General features: G+C 41.4%; 1 protein-coding gene and 1 long non-coding RNA gene across 2 annotated transcripts in view; one reads left to right on the top strand and one right to left on the bottom strand.

Moving 5' to 3' along the window:
• Positions 1-11,956, bottom strand: part of LOC105086778 (uncharacterized) — a 57,952-nt gene extending 45,996 nt beyond the window's left edge. The window contains exons 1-2 of the long non-coding RNA XR_836955.3: positions 11,667-11,956; positions 9,469-9,548 (exon numbers count right to left, since the gene is read on the bottom strand). This is a non-coding gene — a long non-coding RNA (uncharacterized LOC105086778). The remainder of the gene's footprint in view (positions 1-9,468; positions 9,549-11,666) is intronic.
• Positions 11,957-12,079: 123 nt separating this feature from the next.
• ZNF397 (zinc finger protein 397) lies at positions 12,080-21,380 on the top strand. The gene is made up of 4 exons (XM_031438955.2): positions 12,080-12,145; positions 13,597-14,091; positions 14,360-14,501; positions 17,934-21,380. The coding sequence occupies exons 2-4, from the start codon at positions 13,678-13,680 to the stop codon at positions 18,980-18,982; spliced, it is 1,605 nt and encodes a 534-aa protein (XP_031294815.2). The 5' UTR covers positions 12,080-12,145; positions 13,597-13,677; the 3' UTR covers positions 18,983-21,380.
• The last annotated feature ends 1,344 nt before the right edge of the window (positions 21,381-22,724 follow it).

The following is a 22,724-nucleotide window of genomic DNA, read 5'->3' as shown; positions in this document are numbered from 1 at the left end:
TTAAGCTCGCAGAAAGTAATCAGTCCAAAAGAGAATGAATGACCAACACTGGACACATTCAGCTGGCACTTTGATCTGCACCCTGACATCTTTTTCTTTTGGTAAATAAATTAAGTTTACACTTCCTAGAAATGCATCTAGATTGTACATCCAACATCTTAAGCTTTGTTCTTGACACCATTTTCTGGTGACTTTAGGATATACAATTTTAGTACCACTAATGATAATTCTAGAAACTTGAAAAAATCAACTATACATTGGGTGACTCCTAGAGTCTTCATTTTCCAAATTTGAACACAAATAATATAAATATTAAAAACTGTCCCATGCGTTTCTGATTCCAGGACAAGATGGCATAAATGTACTTTTCCCTTTTCTTTTTGCTAAGTACAGCTAAAATCCGGAGACTTTATACATAAAACACACATAAGAAGACTTGGAATATTTTTCAAGTATGCAAAGAAAAGAACTCCATATCCAGTGAAAATATCCTTCAAGAATGAAGGGGAAATCAGAAAATCTCAGATGACAGAAAAGTAAAAGAATCTGTTGTCAGCAGACCTGCCTTTAAGAAAGACTAAAAGAAAAAAGTAAAAAGTAAATGAGGGAAAAATATTCACAGAAAAAAGTAAGATCAATTATCCTATTTAAAAATATATCTGGTTATTCCTGTAGCACTGTTTATAACAGCAAAAAAAATTGGCAACAACCTAAATGTTCATCAGTAGGAAACTGATTAAGTTATGGTTTAATAAATTTTACAAGATAGAATATTATGCTGTAGTGAAAATGAAAAGGCGCTTTAGTTAATACAGAAAGATTTCTATTATTAAAACTATTATTAGTTTTTTTTAAAGTAAAATGAAAACAATATATAGTATGCTTCCCTTTGAGTAAAAGGGGCAAAATAAGAAAAGATATTTGATTTGCTCTTATATGAATAAAGAAATTCTATAACGATATATACAAACCACTTATACTGGCTATCCAGAGAGTAGGCAGGTAGGTGGGAACTGAGTAGATAAGAAAACTTTTTCATTTTATACTTTTTGCTATTTTTTTAAATCATTCAAAAACTTATCTGTTCAGAACATCGGATTATAAACAACAATTAGCAGGTTAGGAAAAGATCATTTTATTCATTTTAACTTCCATTAAAAGGTATCCCAACTAATTTTTATAGACTGAAAATATTCTATTAAAGACCTAATCAGAGACTAGGAGTCTTAAGATGCTACCAAGAGCCCCTGGATCAAAATGCTGAAAGATGACTTCTTATTCAACAGTCTAAGAAATTAGTTTAAATTTAAAGTTGGAACAATAATAAAGAATATTTTAGCAAATTTTAAAGGCATTAACAACTGAACCTTATGAAATTCTGAGGTCTAGAAGTGCCACGCTATTTTAAAGAGATATAAAATATTTATTTAAAAGACAACAGTGAAGGTGGGCCACTGACAGGGCCCTTTGCAGAAGGAAGATGCCAAATAAGAAAGTACCAAAGATCTATAGTTTATTACAGCAGCAGCCTAAAGTCTGAGAGTAATATTCCAACAGCTCACTGTCTGTGCACATGTGCACTCTGTGCGTGTGTTTGTTTATTCATTTGTTTGCTTGTTCATTTACTTATTTATTTTAGTCATGCATTCATTCCGGACTGGCAGCTTGTCCTTCCAATTTTTAAACAAATTTAAAATTAAAAGCTGAAGGGAATTATATCCTCAAAGCTCACAGACCTACAGAGCTAAAAATTGATTTAAAGTTGAAGAAGTGGTTCTTTACAGAACATTAGCCTAGATTATAACATTGGAGGAGGGGGCAGCATGATTACAGCATTGGTAAGTGATCACTAAAAAAGGAAAAGTGATCATTCCTAAGGCAGTGAATAGTAAGTCTAGAGAGATTATAAATATATATACTTTTATAGCCTCTAGCCGTTTCTGTCTAAACCTTAGTTATTAAATGATGTATATCTTAACTACATAAACAGTACACAAATTTTCCAATTTAAGTATTTTTCCTTGAGAGAAGAAAAAGAAGGAAAATTTACAATGAGTAATACATACTTTGAACAGAAACCCAACAATATAAAACTGGAGTTTAAGTTGTCATTATGGGAGACATAAATTTAAGTCTGTATTTGTCAGCTACAAACTAGCAAGCCTATAAAAGAATATTTTCATTAATCTACTTTGCCTTTTATTTTCCGTAATCCAAGTTGGGGTTTGGAGTTCCTCCGCCATGCTCCCAAAGCACTCTATGAATACTGCACCTTACACGGTTCTAGAATTCGGTGATGTCTCCATGGCACCCTCCACACAGGTTTCCAGAAGGCTTCTATTGACTGCAGGAGTCACAGAAACTGGCAGAGTGCTTGGCTCAATGGTGATTAATAAACATTGTTGATTTAATTAAATATAAAAAAATTTAGGTGATACAGCACATATTTACTATATTAATGATTTTAAATATCCAACTTTTTCATCTAGGCCAAAGCTATTTAGTTTTTACGTATGCCACCAACTTTAAAAAGAGATGACAAGTTTACAAGACTGAATAAGCATAAAAGAAACTGAACCTGAAGCGTTTCACTATAAAATTCTTCAAGGCTAATATTCTTCCTGTTTATACAGCTCCAAAGTAGGAGTAACAGAGTTCACTCCTTTCTAGCATCTTTGTTTTCATATAACTTTGTGGAAAATATTTCAGATTATTCGGTTCCTTTGGCTGTTATATTATTTTCCTTTTTTTTATTGAAGTATAGTCAGTTTACAATGTTCTGTCAATTTCTGGTGTACGGCATAATGTTTCAGTCATACGTGGACATGCATATACTCCTTTTTATATTCTTTTTCATTATAGGTTACTACATGATACTGAACTTAGTTGCCTGTGCCTTTTCTTTATTATTTAAATATTTGATGAATCCTTTAGATGTTGAAAATTCAAATTACTATGTTCAAAAAGTGTTCAGTGTTAGTGGGAACAAGGAATTATGCTGCAGGCTCCCCTGGGATCCTACAAAAGCCGCCCTGCTTGATCTGGACAAGAGGTGGCAGCATGCTCCAGGAAAATGTCTCAAGCATCCTGTGTTTCTCCTGAGTATTTAGAACCGCCAAAGAACTGCAGACTGCGGGACTGTAAGGACTGTGGGATACAAAATAGATAAACAAGTTCATACCGTATAGCACAGGGAACTACATTTAATATCTTGTAGTAACTTACATGAAAAAGAATATGAAAACGAATATATGTTCATGTATGACTGAAGCATTATGCTGTACACCAGAAATTGACACAACATTGCAAACTGACTATACTTCAGTAAAAATATATATATTCAAAAAAAATTTAGCTAATCTATTGGCTCCAACCAAACTGCATTTCCAAAGCAGTAGAGGTCGTTATACGTTTCAATCATTTTACAGCTAGATCCAGTGTCACCACTGTTGCTCATTACCACCTGCTGGTTAATTCACAACAGGCGTAATACAACACCACACAGCAAGGTCTCGGCTAAGCCAGAGAGGAGAGAGGAAAAGGAATAGAGGAGCTCGGGAATATAAGAAATTGAAAACTCCTTGAGTATTCTGGAACATCTCTCATATGCACCTTCAATGACCTTTCAGTCTCATAAACATGATTAATATGTGATATGTTTTTACTATCTATAATACTAACCCTTTATATATAACTATATTATTAACATAGATACTAACAATAATAATAATAATACGATCAAATAACTACAAAAACCAGTGATGATTTTAAGGCTGATTAGTTTACTCATTCTTTGAATAAAGTATACAATTCAGTAAAAATAGAAGAATTTATCCCATGGCCTAGGTATCAAAGTAGCTCTTCTGCCCCTTTTCCATTTGCCCATTTCTGTCCCCCAAAAACCTTATAAGCACCTAATTATAGGAATGAGATCACTAAGCAATTGAAACTAACTCCTGACGTACACTCTCCTGAACGTACACCATGCCTTGTCTAACCTGTAGGTTCTTTTTCCTTGATGAAAAGAAGAATGAAGAATTAAGCAGTTAAAGAATGACTAGCTCTCCAACCCCAACAGCCCCCTTAGCTATCCTGCAGGCAGATCACGGGGCAAGATAACATCTGAAGAGAGAGTGAGTCAGTCTGCACACAAAGGAGAAGGATGCGGAACCGCCTCCGGCCTCCATGATTCACTCAGATTCTTCCCCCAACTTTTCCCTTTAAAAACTGTCACGGCTGAGCAGAGTCTTCAGAGATGGTCTCCAGACATCAGTCTACCATTTCCCCAAATGGCCGGCTCCTCTGACTGAAGCACCTTTCCTTTCTACTGATCCTTGCCTCTCAAATTATTGGCTTTTGAGTGGTGAGCAGCCAAACCCGAATTCGGTAAACAGGTACTTCTGTTTGACTGACTTTTGTGGGCAAGTTAGATTAAAAAAGATAAACAATTTCTTAAGTTTATTTTGTTTGGTTAGATTCAGTCATTAGCAGACTCTGTTCACTTGTGTATTTTCCTAATTTTATTTTATTCTGCCATGTCATCATGCTTACCTACATAAACTGTTAATTAACAGCATTTGCTTGCCTTGCATTTAAAGATTTAAGAGATCCTGACATGCTCTCTGTATAAAGGGTTATTATTTGAGTTCCTAGTTTCCTAGGAGACTGAGAGATCAGTTGCTATTTAAACACAAAACTAAACTGACTAGACTTGCTTAACTGCAAAATTGACTTGAGACCTGTTTAAAATCATATAAGGGAATAGCTACTAAGCCTAGAAATGTGTCAGGTATGAGTCAGGTCATGACCTTGAATTTTAAATGAAACTTGGAGACTGACGTAGGACAGTCTCAACGAGGTCTCACTGTGGGCTCTATGGTGGCACAACATCGAAAGAAGTACACTCACTCAACATCACTCCAGGGCTCCTACACAGCTGACTGAGTCAATGCATGCAGGACCAACTGTCAGATCTTTCTGCACCCCACCTGTATGCAAGCAGTCTAGGTATGTTAAATGTCAGTGATGAAGACAATGATGATGCTATTAGTTTGGTTCGCTAAGAAATCAAACAAAGGAAATTTACCACATAAAGAACTAAATGGTAAAAAAAAATACCTTTTTTTTTTAAAAAGGTACTTTTCATTTTAAAAAGAAATTAACAGGTATGCTCCAAGTGCTTAGCCAGATCCTAGGATTACAAGAGGAACAACTCACAACAGAGCTCTTCCTAGGGAGCCAAGGAAGGTTTCATAGGGAAAACGACACATAAGCAAACCACCCTTGAAGGATGCTCAGGACTTATTCCAAAAGCAAAAAGGTTATTAAAGAAAATTGTCAGGGCAAAGGCAAAATGCTGAACACAGTAGGATGAGGGAAATGGTGTATCAGCTCTGGTGCCCAGGGACACAGGGGATAATAGCTACGGGTCAGAAGGAGGAAGATGCTGAATGGTGTGGTAAGGGTGTGCACCTTATATTCGGAGGGCACAGTAAGGCAGCAAAGACTTATAAATAGGTTGGTGACATCATCAGATTCACTTAAGACTCCAGCAGAGATCTGAAAAATGCACTCAGACAAGAGGGCAGGTGTGAGTCAAGGAGATCAATTAAGAAGCTAGAAAGACAATAAAGGCTTGAAGTAAAACATTAAAAAAGAAAAGACAAATTTAAGTTATTTCAGATGATAATTAAGTAGGACCAGAGTTTTCAAATGACCAATTTTTCCCAGTCCCTTCCATTGGCCCTAAAATTTCTACTTAGTCATGATGTGTGAGGGCAAAAACTCAAGTCAGTAAGCATTCCATTATAATAATTCCATAATGCAACAACTAATAATTAATAATAAGTTCAAACCACTACTGGACACTTTTTGGTATTCTCTGACAAGAGAGCAGCAAAGGTACCTTCACAGGTGACCATGCCCTCTTACAGAAGCCATCAACAAAGAAAACATTCCTGGCTTCGATCATATCTCCCAGGAGGGAGAGAACACTAAAATTAAGCCGCCATAATTTCCCTTTCAAAGGACAATTCTGAAGGGATTTGTCAAAATAACGTACTGGTCTTGGCAACTAGCCAAGCAGACAATTAATACAGAAACCCAAAACCCAAGGGAACTAAGTCTGGTCATACTTGCTTTTCTGTGGTCAAGTGGCTCAATTTCCCATTTAAAGGTAAAACCACTTGGACATCTCTGCCACCATCAAACCACTAACCCCACCACTTTTTTTTTTTTTTTCTATTCTAAATTCTTTTACATAATATGAACAGCAGACCTCTGGACAGCTAAGATTTTCCCTCTCCAACATGAGCTCAGTCGGCTATGGCTTATAATTTCTGATTTTTTTTTTTCATTAATGAACTCATAATGCTTTTGTGACAAGGGAAAGAAAAGCTTTTATTGTTTAAATAGTTCATTCAAGTCACTCAGACAGGCCCTGGTTGACATTTTAGAGTAGAAATTACAGGAGATCTCTAAGGTCCAAAGGCACAAAAAATGAGAGATTTCCATCGGTTTTAGTTTCCGCTGCATGCCCAGCAACTAAAACAGTTCCTGATCCATGTGGACATCTGGACATAAGTGTTCAATGAGTGGATCAGAATCCACATCTGAGTCTGAAGTCTACACTCTGTCTACTACATCCCAGTTTCCCAAACTAATCTGACAATAAAAATCACTTGGGGTATATGTCAAAAATACAAATTCTTTGAACCCTCCTTAGGTGTTCTAACTGAAGGCCTAGTGAGGTGCATTTTTAACAAAGACGAAACAATTCTTAGCATTAGGCAGATCAAGACTTGCAGAAATAGTCCCTCTTCCAGCTTCCACACTCCTCATCAATCTCTCCCCCAAATACCAACAAAACACATTCACTGAGCACTATTCTAAATGTATTCCAACAACCTTATGAAGTAGGTACTTTATCCCCATTGTTCAGAAAAGGAAATAGAGGCATAGAGAATTTAATAAGCTTGCACAAGGTCAGAGAGCTAATAATTGAGAGAGTAGAGATTTGAACCCAGTCTCGCTCCGGAATCTGAATCTGGTAAACTTTACATTATTCTGAACAGACCCACTTGTCCCACCCTCCCCAAAGTGCTGGCCCCAAATGTTCCCTTTGGGTAACATTTCCATTTCTGGTAGTGAGAGTTCACTTCTGGTCAGTGTGTACATGATCACAAACTTCAAACTGGTAGATTACATATAAATAAAGGAAGTTCCACCAAAAGGTATTCAATTGGATCTTTTTAATATAACCAAAATCAATAGCCATTTATAAGGAAAGTGTTATTACCTGTGGTAGTATATTCCCCATCATAAAAACATGATATAAAATAATGAATTTTTAAAAGTAAGACAAATCCAGAAAACATAAGCAAACTGGGTTGTACCTCCTGAAAAATGTTTTAAAAATAAAAACACATTTTGGCATTCAGAAGGCCTAGAAGTAATGTTGGGTAGTATATAAATTAGTTATTTACCTCCATGCTGCCTAACAAGATTAAAGAAATAAAACTTCTCAACAGATGCTCCCAAACATAAACCCAATGAGTATTCAGTACGTTCACTGTTCTGTAAAAAAATTTAATTAAAACCCAAATCTCCTTCTAGTAATGACTACTACAACAACAAAAGAATTTAGGCAAATAATACAAGCTCATGGCAACCAAATTAGATTTTGAAACATGCCCAGCTTACCACAAATAATAGGTATAATGAAATGAGGCGTCTTAACACCCAAATCCTACAGCTTTAAAAAAGGAAAAAGAAAAGCTTTCCCTCCACACACTGCTTCCTACCCACAAAATCATTAGAAAATATTTCATTCAGCTTCTTTAGCAGAGTTTTTTTTCCCCCCCCTAATCTTAGAATGTATCTTTCTTTGTTGAATCACCCCTAAGGCAGAACACAGTCCTGGTGGAAGATCCTTCAGAAGTGGCTGGCAGGATTAAGAGCAAGGATGAGATCTCTCTCTGGTTAATCCGTGAAGGGAGAAAAAAAAAAGTAAAACCATAATAAGCCTGTCTGTAGCTTTAACTCTGTTCCCGGGCACGATAAATGCACCTCTTGAGCAACCTCAAGGGCTTGCTTTGACACTGAGGCAAAGAAAAACAACTTGGTAAATAAAGCCTTTGTTTACTGTCTTGTGTACGACAAATAAGCATTGTTTCCTTCTGTTAATACCTCTATTATCTGTCTCTAAAAAACACAATTAGACTGGTGATATAATGGGAACACTAACAGAACTTAGTAAGTGTAATAATTATTCTTGATATTCCGTAATCATGACTCGGCATCTTGGAGTTACAGAACCATGCTAACGACCCAAGGTTTTTTAGACACCTCCACCATCAGGAGCTCGGGAAATTTATCACGAACCCTCCAACCACAGCATCAACTGTGTGATCTGCTTTCCACTCAACAGGGGACATCCCCCCAGCTGCTTCCCAGCACTACAGTAAAGATTTAGTCCCAGTTTTCTCTCTCTCTGCTTCTCTCTGTGAGTGACCCATGTGGCCCCGTGTGGCACTCAGTGCTTCCCATCCTCTGGGGAACTGTGAGTGATAAACTCTTTCAAAGGCAGTTGTCTCTGTATCTGTCATCCTGCTACAGCTAATGAAAATAAATCCTGAGTTAAAATAAACAAAGTATATTATTCAAAATTTTCCCTTCTGAATACTCTACTTCTTTGAATCTTTCAATTACTTACTATCACTCGTTTGGGCACTGTTAAAAGGTCAACTGAAGTACAGGAAAATTTTGCAGAGTTTCTCTGAGCAAACATCAAAGCAAGCCAGGCAGCACCAAACTGAAAACACCTAGGAGCGCCCAGCAGTAGGAGCTCAAGGAAAGGCTTTCCAGAGCACACGCGGAAGCAAAGCAAGGAAATCCTTGACTGACCATAGCTTGGGTGGTGGCCTCATTTGAGAAAGCCTGTTGGCTGTTTGTGATTAGTTGTTCTGAAGTTTCCATTTCTTTCCTTGAGGCATTTACAGGAATCAACTCTGGCTTAGGTTTTCGTTTGCTTATGTAGGCTGCCAAGGCCTTAGAGCCACCGCCATCAAATGACCTCCTTGTTTAATTACTTTACCAGCACCAGTGCTCTCTCTTGTGTATTCATATGCTAGTCATACAGGAGACAACAAGGAGAAAACAAAACCCCGGCCCTCATGGAGTTTATCCTCTAGGAGTTACACTTGTAAGTGAAGTGGAGGAGGCTAATCTATTATTTCATTTGAATCTCTCTCTTCTTACCAGGGTTTCACATATGCTAATGTTTAATACTATTCACTGAATGAGAAAATGATCCATTTTCCTCAAGCATCAGAAGCCACTTTATCTTGATTATCAAACAGTGGTTTACAGTTAAGTTTATCTCACTTGATAAAGACCACGAAGTACAGCACTGTTAAATGATACATAATTCAAGTAGCTGGACTTTATCCAATCAATAGCATTACTCACCAGTTTATGAACGAGTTAGTGGGTCCTCACAAGACACCGCATCTACAGCTGCCTTGATCATAACTTGCCAACCTTCGGAACTGTAAGAAAGAAATTTATGTTGTTCATAAGCCACTGAGTCTACGATATTTCTGTTATAGCAAAATGGACTAAGACACCATTAAGTAGAAACTGTTGGCTAAGGCTCTCAACAGTAATCAGTTACTATCCCACTGGGAATTTAAACCAAGTCCTAGAAATTTGCTATAAACCTAAGCCAGATAACTCTTATATACCTCTTGTAACTAAGTCATTAATTTCTATTTTAAATAGCTTTTATAAGGAATAATAAGAATTTGAATTTTTTTCCCTCGTGTCTCTGTTTCTGACCAATTTAGGCCTATCACCTATAATCAGAGGACCTATTGAAGGAGATGCTACAACTGCACACTCATCATTCCTCTATCCCGTTCTTCTGTCTTTTTAACATAACCTTAATTTCATTCACCTTCCCCAGACTGTCTGTGTCTTTCAGGAGAGGCTGGCCCCTCCTCAGCCCTGGGATATGAATCTCAATTAGCCAAGCTTACCTTGGAGGCCTCACCCCCTCGTTAGTGCTAGGCATAGACAGCTGAGGCAATTTTAATTAATGAGCTATCCAGGAAAATCTGCTGGCGGGAAAGGTTTCCCTTAATCTTAAAAAGGAGCAGAATATAAGAGTGTTCCCTTTCCCTGCCTCTGGATATCATCCTTAACTGGGACCTGAAATGGCCATTTTACAACCATAATGGAAGCCAGACTGGAAAACAAGCCAACACACTTAAAGATGGCAGAGCAAAAAGAGGGAAGAGACCTGGTTCCCTGATAATACTGTCAAGTCGTTAAATTAACCAACCCTGGGGATGGCCTTACCTCCACACACCTAGCTATGCTGGATAACAAAAAGGCTTAAACAATAAGGACATTTAGTAAGGTTTTCTATCACTGCAGTTAAGAGCATTTCTTCTCTCTCTCTCAATAATTCCATTCCTAAAAGTAGGCTTCTCAATTTAGCAAGGTGTGGTAAACTGAATGCAGTGATAACTGCCTAAATTTCTTACGTTCAAGCTGCTCCACCTATTAAAAGGTGGAGTCTATTTCAATGCCCTTCCTATGAGTCTAGTCCTGCCAACAGAATACAGTAGAATACAATGACAGTTCCAGACCTAGGCCTTAAGAGAACAAGCATCTTCCCTTCCTCCTTCAATCTGTTGGAAACCAAGACCATGTAGGAAAGCCTAAGCTAAACTGTCGAATGATGAGAGACTACATGGAGAGAGGCTTTATGCCAGAGAATCAAGTAACTGCAGTCCAAAGGCAGCATCAGGAACACAGCAATATGACTGACATCATCTTGAAACTTCCAGTCCCACTGTAGCCAAGTGGGCTGACACCACATAAAGTATGGCCAGCCATCTCTGCTAAGCCCTGCCTGAACTACTGTATTGGAAGGGTTTGTTAGGGAGCAACAGCTGAAACACAAGGTAGTGTTATTTGCTCTCTCGCTTTGTGAAATTGCCATAGTCCGTTCACAATGATGAAGAATTATTTAGTGAGTCGCTCTGAATGCTAATTAATATTTTTTCCCAAATATGTGTGTTTCAACTGTCCCAGCTCACAAAGGAGAATTTGTTCCCATTCATTTAACACCCTGTACCAACACTTACAAATTAATTAAGTACAAAACGGGGGCGGGGGGGGGGATATTTGCAACTTGCAACAAATGAGTTGATATCCTTAGGAAGTAAAAACCTGTGGAAAATATATAAGAAAAATTGTAACACTTCAATTTAAAAAATGGGAAATGCCGTTTCCTTGAAGAACCGTAAATGTTCAATAAACATGTGATGGAAATACCTTAACCTCAAGCTAATTTAAAAGAAATGCAAGTTAAAACAACATGAGGCGTCGTTTTTTATCTCCTAAATGGCCAAAGGAAAATTGAAACACTAAGGCTTAAGCTAGCCAGGTTCCAGTGAAAAATGGGAAAATCTTGCATTAGAGGCGCAGTCTGGGAATCCAGTGTCCTCGAACCATGGTGACTTAGGGGTCTCTGGTCACGAGCTGCTTGACTTGGGCAGTGTCTACGGCTGCAAAATGGGCATAGTATATCTACCGCAGAGAGCTGCTGTGAAGCTCAAACGGTATGCACAGGGAAGAGCAATATAAGCGGTTGTTACTTTTCAGCCAGTTCAGCCACGCGTTCACTTCTGTCCGACGTACTGGAAACGCACAGGAATTACAGGAAAATCCGAATTCTCCTCTAGAAAACTCGAGGCGAGATGCATCGGGAGGGACGGGACACCAAGTACTGTGCGCGGCGGCGGGAGAAAGCCAAGGCAGGAGGCGGCAGAGGCCGGGAGCGTTGCCCTCGGGGAGGAGCGGCGTCTCCCAGAGACCCCCGCCTCTAGCGCACCCTCACCGGGGCGTCTACGCTCCGCAGGGCCCGCCGCCTCCGCGGGAAGACGGTCGGGCCTCCGCGGGAAGGCGGTAGGAAGATCCGGATCCAAGAGCTGATTGGCTGCCTCTGAGCATGGGGCGGGGCCGACGAGGGCTCGCGAGGGCGTGCGAGCGGAAGGCCGCGGTCGCGCACTTCCGGTCTTTGTGGCTCGCGGCTCCGGGACCCCGGCTTGCGCCCGGGCCGCTTTCGAGCTTTGCGGTGAGGGACGCGGGGCCCAAGGCACAGGGAGGGCAGGGAGGGCGCGCGGCCCGGGCGGCGGGCGCGGGGTGGAGGAGCCCCACTGCTCGGCCTGCCGGCCCCCGAGTAGCGCTCCTTGTCCGGGCGGCGTCTCCGAGCGTCTTGCGCACGCAGAGGAGGCCAACCCTCAAGCCCCTGCTTTCCAGCGGCCAGTGCAGTTATTCCCCCACCCCGTGACTTCGTAGATGCCGTGATTTACCCGTGATGTGAAAATAGAAAGGCTCGTGCAGCAGGGCTCGTTAATAAACCACACATTTGTAGGCTAAATATTCTGATCTCTAAAGTTAACTGTAGTGTTGGGGTTAAATTATACTGATCGATCCGGCTAATTCAAGGGCATACCCTTCTTTCAATATAATTAAACAATTTTAAAAAAAAACAATTATTTGTTGCCACTTTTCACTTTTAAAAAGGTTTACTTCCGTATATTCTAAGCTTTTTGAGAGTTGAGATTAATGTTTTTGCTGCTTTTGTGTGTCTGTAATATCTGACATGTTTCTGAGCACATGGTAACCTAACAAATACTTGGTTAATTTCATCGGTAGGCTTATTTATTCACGAGCGAAAACCTTTGTATCCGGATATCCCACTCAGGACAAAGCCCATAATAAGTGCCTGTGTTTGTTTAAGTACATTATAGGAGGGGGAGGGTAAATAGCTCAGTGGTAGAGCGCATGCTTAGCACGTATGAGGTCCTGCGTTCAATCCCCAGTACCACCATTTTTTTTAAAAAGTGCATTAAATACTAAATTTGATCAAATATCCAACATTTTAATTTAAATCAACTCATGTTTTTGTTTTATTTTTTGTGGCGGTACTGGGGATTGACCCAGGACCTTATGCATGTGCTCTACCACTGAGCTATACCCACCCGCCTAAATCAACTCATGTTTAATGTGGATTTTTTTTAATGCTTTATTACCACCTCAAATGAAAAACATTATTTGCCATAGGTAGGAGGTAACTAAAAATAAATGTTTAAAAATCAGCATATCAAATCCTAGCTAGTTACCCATGGAATTCTGAAGCCTATGCTTTATTAAAAAGGGAATTCTTAAAGTTTTATGGACAATGTTAAACAGACAGACAATTTTCCTTAATGTGATCAGTATTGAAAGAATTGAAAAGGAGATTTCTCAATCTCTAGTTCATGTTAGTTTTGCATTCTTTTGCCAAACAAATTATCTAAAATAATTTCTCATAGCATAAAAGTGGTAGGAATTCTACAAAATGGGAGACAATGAGGTGAGTGATTTTCAGTTTGTCAGTTGGTTATCAATTGACTATTACTTAGTTACAGTCTCAAACCTAACCCCTTTCAATGTGTTTCTTGGATAACTGATCTTTATTATTGTAAATTCTTAAAGACTTTTTTCATTGCTAGAAGTTAACAGTGCTTTTATGTCCTTCAGGAAAGAAGAGATTACTCAAAGAAACTCTGGAGTACAGTGCCCAGTTGTAGTGAGTTTTTTGCTGAGCCATTTCAGCCCAGAATGGCTGTGGAATCCAGAGCAGTTTCAACCCCAGTACCTCAGAATCCTCAGGAACAAGAACTGATATTAGTGAAAGTAGAAGAAAGCCTTTCTTGGGGTCAGAAATTGAAGCAGAATGGGAGTACCCGATCCTGCCAAGAACTGTTTCGCCAGCAGTTCAGAAAGTTTTGCTACCAGGAGACACCTGGGCCCCGGGAGGCTCTGGGCCGACTCCAGGAGCTCTGCTATCAGTGGCTCATGCCGGAGGTGCACACGAAGGAGCAGATCCTGGAGCTGCTGGTGCTGGAGCAGTTCCTGAGCATCCTGCCTGAGGAGCTGCAGGTCTGGGTTCAGCAACATAGTCCAAAAAGTGGCGAGGAAGCTGTGACTCTGTTGGAGGATTTGGAGAGGGAATTTGATGACCCAGGGCAGCAGGTGGGAACGGGGAGATGTGTTGTGGGGAAAGGAATTTACAGACTGGAGCATGTGGCATCATCATAAGAGTAGGATGAGAATTTGTTTGTCTCTACTGAACCATAACCCTGAAGTGACTACTGGGGCCATGCCTGACTCTATCCTTGAATAGTTCTTTTGTTCCTGTCCCTCATCCCTGGAGCTGTCTTGCAGACCTCTTGGAGATTTTTTACTAAGCATTTTCCCTAGGGATTTTCTCACATAGCTAACCGTATTTTACTGATTTCAGGTCCCCACTAGTCCACAGGGACCAGCAGTGCCATGGAAGGATTTGACCCGTCTTGGAGCATCCCAGGAGTTAACAGGCATCCAGCTCCAGCCTTTAAAGACACAGCTGAAACCCTGGGAACCTTGCCTTTCCCCCCAAAGTGGTAAGAAATAGAAACTCACCTGGGAGCTGTCATCTGGACTGTGGTTTTGAGGATACAGAATTAACTGCATTTTACAACATGCAATGTGCGAGCCTCACCATTATTCTAACAGAGGTGCTCACTTTTGCAGCCTTGTGTTCAGTAATCCTGATGAATTGTAGCCAGCCCTCCTTGTGTCATTTATTCACTAATTCCTTCATTACATAACTTAACAGGGGGCTAATACATGTCATACTGTGGTAGGCACTGGGTCTCAATCTTTAAGAATTTTCCCATCCACATGGGGCAGTGAACAAGCGAAAAGGCAACGATAATACAGTGTTAGGTAGTCAGTTATAGAATAAAAGTAGGCACTGGGTACTGTAGGGGCACATATAAAGGCACCTAACTCAACCTGAGAGGTTCAAGGAATACTTCCTGGAGGAAGAGACCTCTAAACTGAGACTTGAACTGTGGGTAAAAGAAAGCCAGGTAAACAGGTGGGAGGAGGAGTTTCTAAGCTAAAGGGAAAAACTGTTTCTCTTCTCAGAACACTTCTGTCGCTGGGTATGTGGGGTTTTGCCTCCCATTAAGCAATTCTGACACACATTGCTCAGGACTAGTGCAGGCTCCACGAGTTAAGGTTTCAGCCCCAAAAGACTGCCCCCCACGTCAGATGCCAGTCGCCTGTAATGAGTCCCCAAATTACCCACACTTCTGTCGGATTTCGCTGCAAATTGGAGGTTCCACAACCCCCTCCTCAGGTTTCATAATTTGCTACAATGGCTCACAGAACACAGGGAGACACCTTACTTACCATTACTGGTTCATTGTAAAGGATACAAATGAACAGCCAGATGAAGTGGTCCGTAGGGCAAGGTTCAGAAGGGTCCTGACCACAGGAGCATCCACCTATCTGGAGTTTGGGTTGCACCACTCTCCTGGGTGCATTCTCCATCCCTGAAGCTCTCTGAACCCCTTTGTTTAAAGTTTTTGTGGAGGTTTCATTAGGTAGGCGTGATTAATTAAATCATTGGCCATCGTAACTAACTCCAACTCCAGCCCCTCTCTCTGGAGGTCAAAGGGTGGAGCTGGAAGTTCCAACCCTCTAATCAAATGGTTGTTTCCTTTGGCAACCAGCCCCCCTACCCTCCAAGAGCCAACACTTTAGCATGAACTCCGGTATCCTTTCATCTCTACCACATAGGAAATTGCAGGGGTTTAAAAAGCTCTGTGCCAGGAACTGGGGATGAAGGCCAGTATATATTTCCTATATTACAGTGTCGCACAATCAAAGGCCACAAAGTGCTGAAGGTGAAAGAATACAACCCAGTCTGGGAATTGCGGGTAACTTCAGTTAAACTTAGGGGAGAGGTGGTGAGAGAGGAACCAGAGAGGAAGCTGCGACCCAGGTTGTGAAAACGTGTCTGTTACCCTGATTTGTTTGTCCAGTGCAGTGGAGTACAGTTGAAGGGTTTTAGACAAGAGACTGACAGGACTGGATTTGTTTTAGAACTTAGTTGCAGAGTAGAGAATGGATTTGGGGAAGGCAAGAGTAGAGTCCTGTTAGAGACAGTTATAATCCAAGTGGCCACGGTGAATAAATCAAGATACGTTCTGGTGAGAGGTGGGGAAGATCTTAGCTGACTTCTGTTCATCAGCATTTAAACTGCATTGCAGTAGCTGGTCATTGTTAAAAGTGGAGCATGTGGTAATTAGAGAAAGGCAAATCAAAACTACAGTGAGGTATCATGTCACATTGGTGAGAATGGCTATCTTTAAAAACCTACAAATAATAAATGCTGAAGAGGGTATGGAGAAAAGGGAACCCTCCTACACTGTTGATAAGAATGTAAATTGGTGCAGGCTCCATGAAGAACAGTATGGAGGTTCCTTAAAAAAATAAAAATAGCATTACCATATGCTCCAGCAATCTCATTCCTGGGCATGTATCTGGGAAAGACAAAAACTCTAGTTTGAAAAGATACATGTACCCTAGTATTCACGGTAGCACTATTTACAATAACCAAGACATGGAAGCAATTTGTGCCCATCAACAGATGAATGGATAAAGAAGATGTGGTATATATCTGCAATGGAATATTATTCAGCCATAAAAAAGAATGAGATATTGCCATTTGCAACAACATGATTATCACACTAAATGAAGTAAGAGAAAGACAAATACCCTATGATACCACTTATATGGAGAATCTTTAAAAAATGTACAAATGAACTTATTTTACAAAAGAAAAATAGACCCACAGACATAGAAAACAAACTTATAGTTACCAAAGGGGAAGGGAAGAAGGATAAATTAGGAGTTTGGGGTTGATACACAGTATATAAAATAGATAACAACAAGGTCCTACTGTGTAGCACAGGGAACTATATTCACCATCTTGTAATAACCTATAATGGGAAAGAATCTGGAAAAGATGTATGTGTGTATAATTGAATCATTTTGCTGTACACCTGAAACTATAGTTCAATTTTAAAAAAATTGGAGCCTGAGGGAGAGGAGTTGAGGGTGATACTCAGGCTTCAGTCTTGAACAGCTTGATTAATGGTGGTGCTATTCGTATAAATGGGAAAACATAAGGGAAAAAAATACATATGAGATGTGTTTAGTTTGGGACATTTTGGTGCTTTCAGACGTTTATAAGTAACATGGCCAGTTAGCATTGGCTATGAGCATCCAGAGCTTAATGGAACTGGGTTAGAATTGGGGATCTGGGGAGACATTAGCTTATTATGTAAGTAGTGACTGAAGCTTAGGAGGTAGAGGATACATGAGAGCTCAGAACAGAACCCAGAGGAACTCATGTTTGAGTGATTGACCTTGAATCTAAGGAGGAACAGCCACAGAAATCAGGCTAATGTATTTGGAAGAGAATATCTCTAGAAGGAAGGTGTGGTCCCCAGTGTCAGTGCTGTAAAGAGGCCAGTAAGTAAGATCCAGAAAGCACCCGTTGGGTTAAGCAGCTATGAAGGTGGTTGATTTTAATGACAGTCCTACGTGGCGGGTCCACAGGTAGGACAAACCAGATTACAGTATGGGGATGAGTCCAGGCAACCCTTTCAAGAAGTTTTACTCTGAATGGGCATGAGGTTGCGTGAGGGAGATGTGCAGGCAAGGGGCTGGATTTGAAGAGATGGGAAAGATTTGAATTTATTTGAATGTTGAGGAAGAGGAATCAGCAGGGAAAGAAGTTGAAAATATTAGGAAAGGAATAGTAGGTAATTAGCTGATCAGCCGAAGTCTCAGAGGAGGCAGGAAAGGACACATTTCAAACTGCAGATGTAGTCTTCCGTATTAGAAAGGAGGAGGTGAAAAGATACATGCAGATGGCTGTATCTCTGCATAGAAGCATCCGCCTTCTCTCACACTGGAAGTGAGTATTGAGAGGGACTGGAGAAATAACAGATAGTTTTTTGCTATTATCATTTCAGATTGTGAGATTAAGGAATCAGTGCCGAAGAAGCACGTTCCAGGAGAGAAATCGCAAAGACTTTCCCAGGAACCTGCGTTTGGAGGAGTCGGTGAACACGAAAGCAGTTTAGGGTGGCAGCAAGCCAGTGCCACCGGGGAGAGACTGAGAAGATCCCCTTCCCAAGGGGGCACTTTTAACCAAGTCATCTTCACCCACAAGTCTCTAGGAAACAGAGACCATCACGAGCTTCAGAGAAGCTTGATCCTGAGTGCAAACTCGATGACGTATCAGAAAGTTCCTACAGAAGAGAGACCTCACAGGTGTGAGGTGTGCGGGCACAGCTTCAAGCAGCATTCCTCTCTGACACAGCATCAGAGAATCCACACTGGAGAAAAGCCCTATAAATGTAACCAGTGCGGGAAGGCCTTTAGTTTGAGGTCATACCTTATTATTCATCAGAGAATTCATAGTGGCGAGAAAGCGTATGAATGTAGTGAGTGTGGGAAGGCCTTCAACCAGAGCTCAGCCCTCATCAGACATCGGAAAATCCACACGGGGGAGAAAGCCTGTAAATGTAACGAATGTGGCAAAGCATTCAGTCAAAGTTCCTATCTCATCATACATCAAAGAATCCACACCGGTGAGAAGCCCTACGAGTGTAATGAGTGTGGGAAAACCTTTAGCCAAAGCTCAAAGCTTATCAGACACCAGCGAATTCACACAGGAGAAAGACCTTACGAATGTAACGAGTGTGGAAAAGCTTTCAGGCAGAGCTCAGAGCTGATAACCCATCAGAGAATACATAGTGGAGAGAAACCCTATGAGTGCAATGAGTGCGGAAAAGCCTTCAGTTTGAGCTCAAACCTCATCAGACATCAGAGAATTCACAGTGGAGAGGAACCTTACCAGTGTAATGAATGTGGCAAAACCTTCAAAAGGAGCTCAGCCCTGGTCCAGCACCAGAGAATCCATTCTGGGGATGAAGCTTATATATGTAACGACTGCGGGAAGGCGTTCAGACACAGATCAGTCCTTCTGCGCCATCAGAGAGTCCACACTGTAAAGTGACTTGGGAATGCAATGAGTACTGTAAATACTTCAGTCGGGTTGTAAGTCTTTGTTAGTCGAAAGGGTTTAATTTACTTTGGGGTAAGACTCAGGAAGGTGGTGGTAAAGTACTAGGTCTTGAGTCAGTCTGACTTTGTACAGCACTTCCCAGTGCTGATGTGCATTGTCCCCTGAAGGCTTTTCCTGTGACTAATCAGAACCACAGATGAAAGGATCATTGCTTCCAGCTTTCCTCTTACCATCAGGGATACTCAGGAGGTACGAAAGATGGGGATACAACCCTGAGGCCTCATTTGCCATGAGAATGTCATGAAGAGGGCACAGCAGCCCAGGCTCTGTCACTGCACTTGCTGATTTGTGGAGCCCAGGGCAAGCCAGAAGTGAGACAGTGAAAAGAAAGAGTACAAATTAATTTACCCAACTGTTATTTTTTGAGTGGCCAGGCACTAGGGACACAGTGGAAAATAAGATAGTCTTTACAATTTAATGGACAAGGCAAACAGGCAGTGACACTATTATGATCATGTGACATTAAGGAGTACCTGACCCAACCTTGGGTAAGGGGAGGCTTCTGAGAAAAATTATCTAAAGGATGGGTAGGAGTTAGCCAGGGAGGTAGACAGGCCAGGAGGAGAACATGGCATGTCTGAGAAACTAAGGGAAAAGACTGCTTTGTGTGGAACATCCCTGTTGAGTTCCTTTTGAAGTGGATTTTTATCTGTAAGGGAAGCATGGATGCAGCCAGGATCTTTGTTTACTACCCTGCCCTGTAGTAAAACAGGAGCCAGTGGAGACTTATTAATAGGCAAAACCTGGAGTCCTTGGAACACAGGGTGGTGAGCAGCTTTGTCTCGGTTTGTGTGACCCCAGGGAAAGGGTTAATGTGTCGTTTCCTTGTCCAACCTGGAGGCTAGACTCGACCTTCCAAGGGGTGGGGGGGAGCCAGAAGGAGCTCAGGCTAGAGGTTAAGAGTCAGTAGAGCTCCAAATCTCTCTCCCAGACATAAGGACTGCCTTGGTTCTTAAGACTTGATCAGAGCTGCTGGCCGCTTCCTCCTAGCTCCCAGGGCTCTGGGTCAGAAGCTGCAGTGGCTGCCGTATTGGTTTCTGGGGCTGTGCCCCCACAGTTCCTGGTGCACTCCCCTGGGCTCAGGGGCTAAAAAATGTGTCCACTGCTGGGTCTCTCCAGGCACCACACGTGTTCAGTTTTGAGTTATGTCAGCAGAATTTCACAGTCTTGTGAATTTTGTTAAAGACAATGCTGAAGGGAAGTGACAGTAACAGTCGTGGTCCTTCCAGAGACTGCCCTCTTCTGAGGGACCCAGCAAAAAAAAGTACCCAGACTGGTGCTTCTCAGCGCAGTGCAGAAAGGTGTAGAGGTTGGTCAGCAACAGAAGGACTTGTTATTTAAAGTAACTAATACATCACAGTTGTAACACACCTTACTGGAAATACGAATCTTTGGGAATCTAGAATCCTGTGCATAGGAACAGAAGAGTTTTCATAAGGATGTAGGTCATGCCCCAACAGGGCATGTACTGACCAGTAAGCATGGCGGGAGGGCTAAATGTCCATGCTTGGAAGGAGAATGAAAAAAGAAAGTGTATGAAGTGTAACAAAATAGCATGATAAAGCTCTTCAACTCATACTCCTCTTCCACAGAGGAAGACAGAAACAAACTGAAAAGGACAGGACAGTGTTAAGTAGGAATTGATACAGTGATTATTACAAAAGGGAGATTATAGAGTTCTTACAGATATTGGTAAGTAATAGGCACTTGCAGAGGGCTTTGTATATATGTATTACTTCTCTGACACCCACATTTTGCAGATGAGGAAATGAAGGCTTAGGGCCATGGCTTACTCAAGGGCGTAGAGCTACAAAGAGGTGAGGTCAGACTTTGAACCCAGGCAACAGGAGTCCAGAACGCGTCTGTGGAGCCACTTCTCCTATCTTCCCATGAAAAAGTCCCAGTAGAAAAACAAGAGTGCTTCTTAAAAAGGCAAGTCGCAAAAGAATAAATGCCTGTGGACGATAAATGTTAGCCTTGGTGGAATTAAAAATGTATATTAAAGCAAGGGTTGAGATGTCAGGTTTCCCCCCCCCTCACAAAATTAACAGAGATTCAGGGAAATTGGGACTGATGTGAATAGATGCTGTCTCTGGCAATTAATACCAGCAGCCTTAAGCACTGCCTTTTGACTTTAAAATTCTACCTGGAAATGTATACTTTAGAAACCATCACGAATGTATACAAAGTCTTAAAAGCTGTTGAAAGTGATGTTAATTAATATTAAAATGACAATGTATTCATAGCTTAAATAAAAATGACGGTATATACAATATGGTTCATGTAAAAACATTTATGCATTAAAAATGTTGGAAATATATCATCTCAACATGCTATACTGGTTATGCCTGGGTGAGAAGTTTATATGTGACTTATATTTGTGTTTTTGTCTTCCAAATTTTCCTACATAAATATCTAAAACTTCTAAAGTTAGAAAAAAGAAACAGAATGAAAACCCAGGATAGTTGAGAAACAAGAAAAGCTTGTGCTTTCCATAGCAGCTTTGTGGCTTCCGTGTCCTAGGAGATTAGCTAACTCAGCAACTGATCTGGGACTTCCTCACTGGTAAATGACAATACCCATCACTAGTGTACAAAAAAACCCTGCAAGTTATAAATCTCTGCACATGTGTGAGCTGTTTGCATGAAGATTTATAGATGAGAAAAGCGGTAGCCTTGAAGTGGAGACTTGTTCACATTAGTGCTTTTCTATGACGTCTGCAGCCACAAGCAAGTCCCCTCACAACTCAGTTGAGAGGAGCTGAAGTAGATGATCTTTTGCAGTTAAAGCTTCAACATTCTACGTTTATGAAACAGGGTGCCAACATAAGGCAGATGTCAAAGGTGATTGTTTTTTTCCTTCACCAGCCTTGCTGGAAAAGCCATCCCTTGCTTCTCTGCTCAGAGCCCTCTTGTTTCTCTTGGTACAGAAGCAGTCCAGTGTTCACCTTAAATGGGTTCTGCCCAGATTCACGGACTTAAAAAGAGGTGGAATTCAGGCAAAGTGCTTAATATCAGCTTGCTATCTTCCCCGTCCTCCCTCACTTGGCGCAGGCCACAGTGAACACTGTCCAGCTCAGAGGACTGGACATTGAAACAAGTCTGCCCTTGGTCTCCCCAAGCTCCCCTGGGAACAACTGCTGCTCTTGCCCCACAAAGTGAACCCTCCGGGCAAGGACGGCCAGTCCTTCCCCATTCAGAAGGACCTGACCTGGAGAGTGTGTCTGCCGAGGGAAGAGGTAGGGTGAGCCGGTAGGCAGACCCGACCCCTGCTTCCGGATGGGCCAGAACCAGACCTTGCTACTTGGTAGCATTACTGTTCACAGCTGTCTTGTTGGCAGGTGCAAAGGATCACAGCTCTAAGGGGTCATGGGTTTTTTCTGCACCTGTGTTTCTCTGTAGGCGCTGCTGAGAGGGGAGGGGAAGGCCGTGGCATTCTCTCAACTCCCAAAGCAAAGCGTCCTGATTCTGGTGGACACAGAATGCCTGTGTGTTTATAGAAGCTCCCTGCTCTCATCCCCACGTTCTTCCAACCACAGTGCAGCCCCAGAAGTCCCCTCAATTTTGTGACTTCACGAAGTTGGTGAACTGCAGCCCCAGGGACTTAGCTGTCATGTCCGGACACGCTTTGGCCCAGGGAGTAAAAGCTAAGAACACCAGTTTGCTGGCTTCTT

This window comes from Camelus dromedarius, chromosome 32 (genome assembly GCF_036321535.1).
Source record: "Camelus dromedarius isolate mCamDro1 chromosome 32, mCamDro1.pat, whole genome shotgun sequence".
Classification (NCBI taxonomy): domain Eukaryota; kingdom Metazoa; phylum Chordata; class Mammalia; order Artiodactyla; family Camelidae; genus Camelus; species Camelus dromedarius.
The sequence above is the reverse complement of the archived record's forward strand: the minus strand, read 5'-3'. Positions and strand labels throughout refer to the sequence as shown.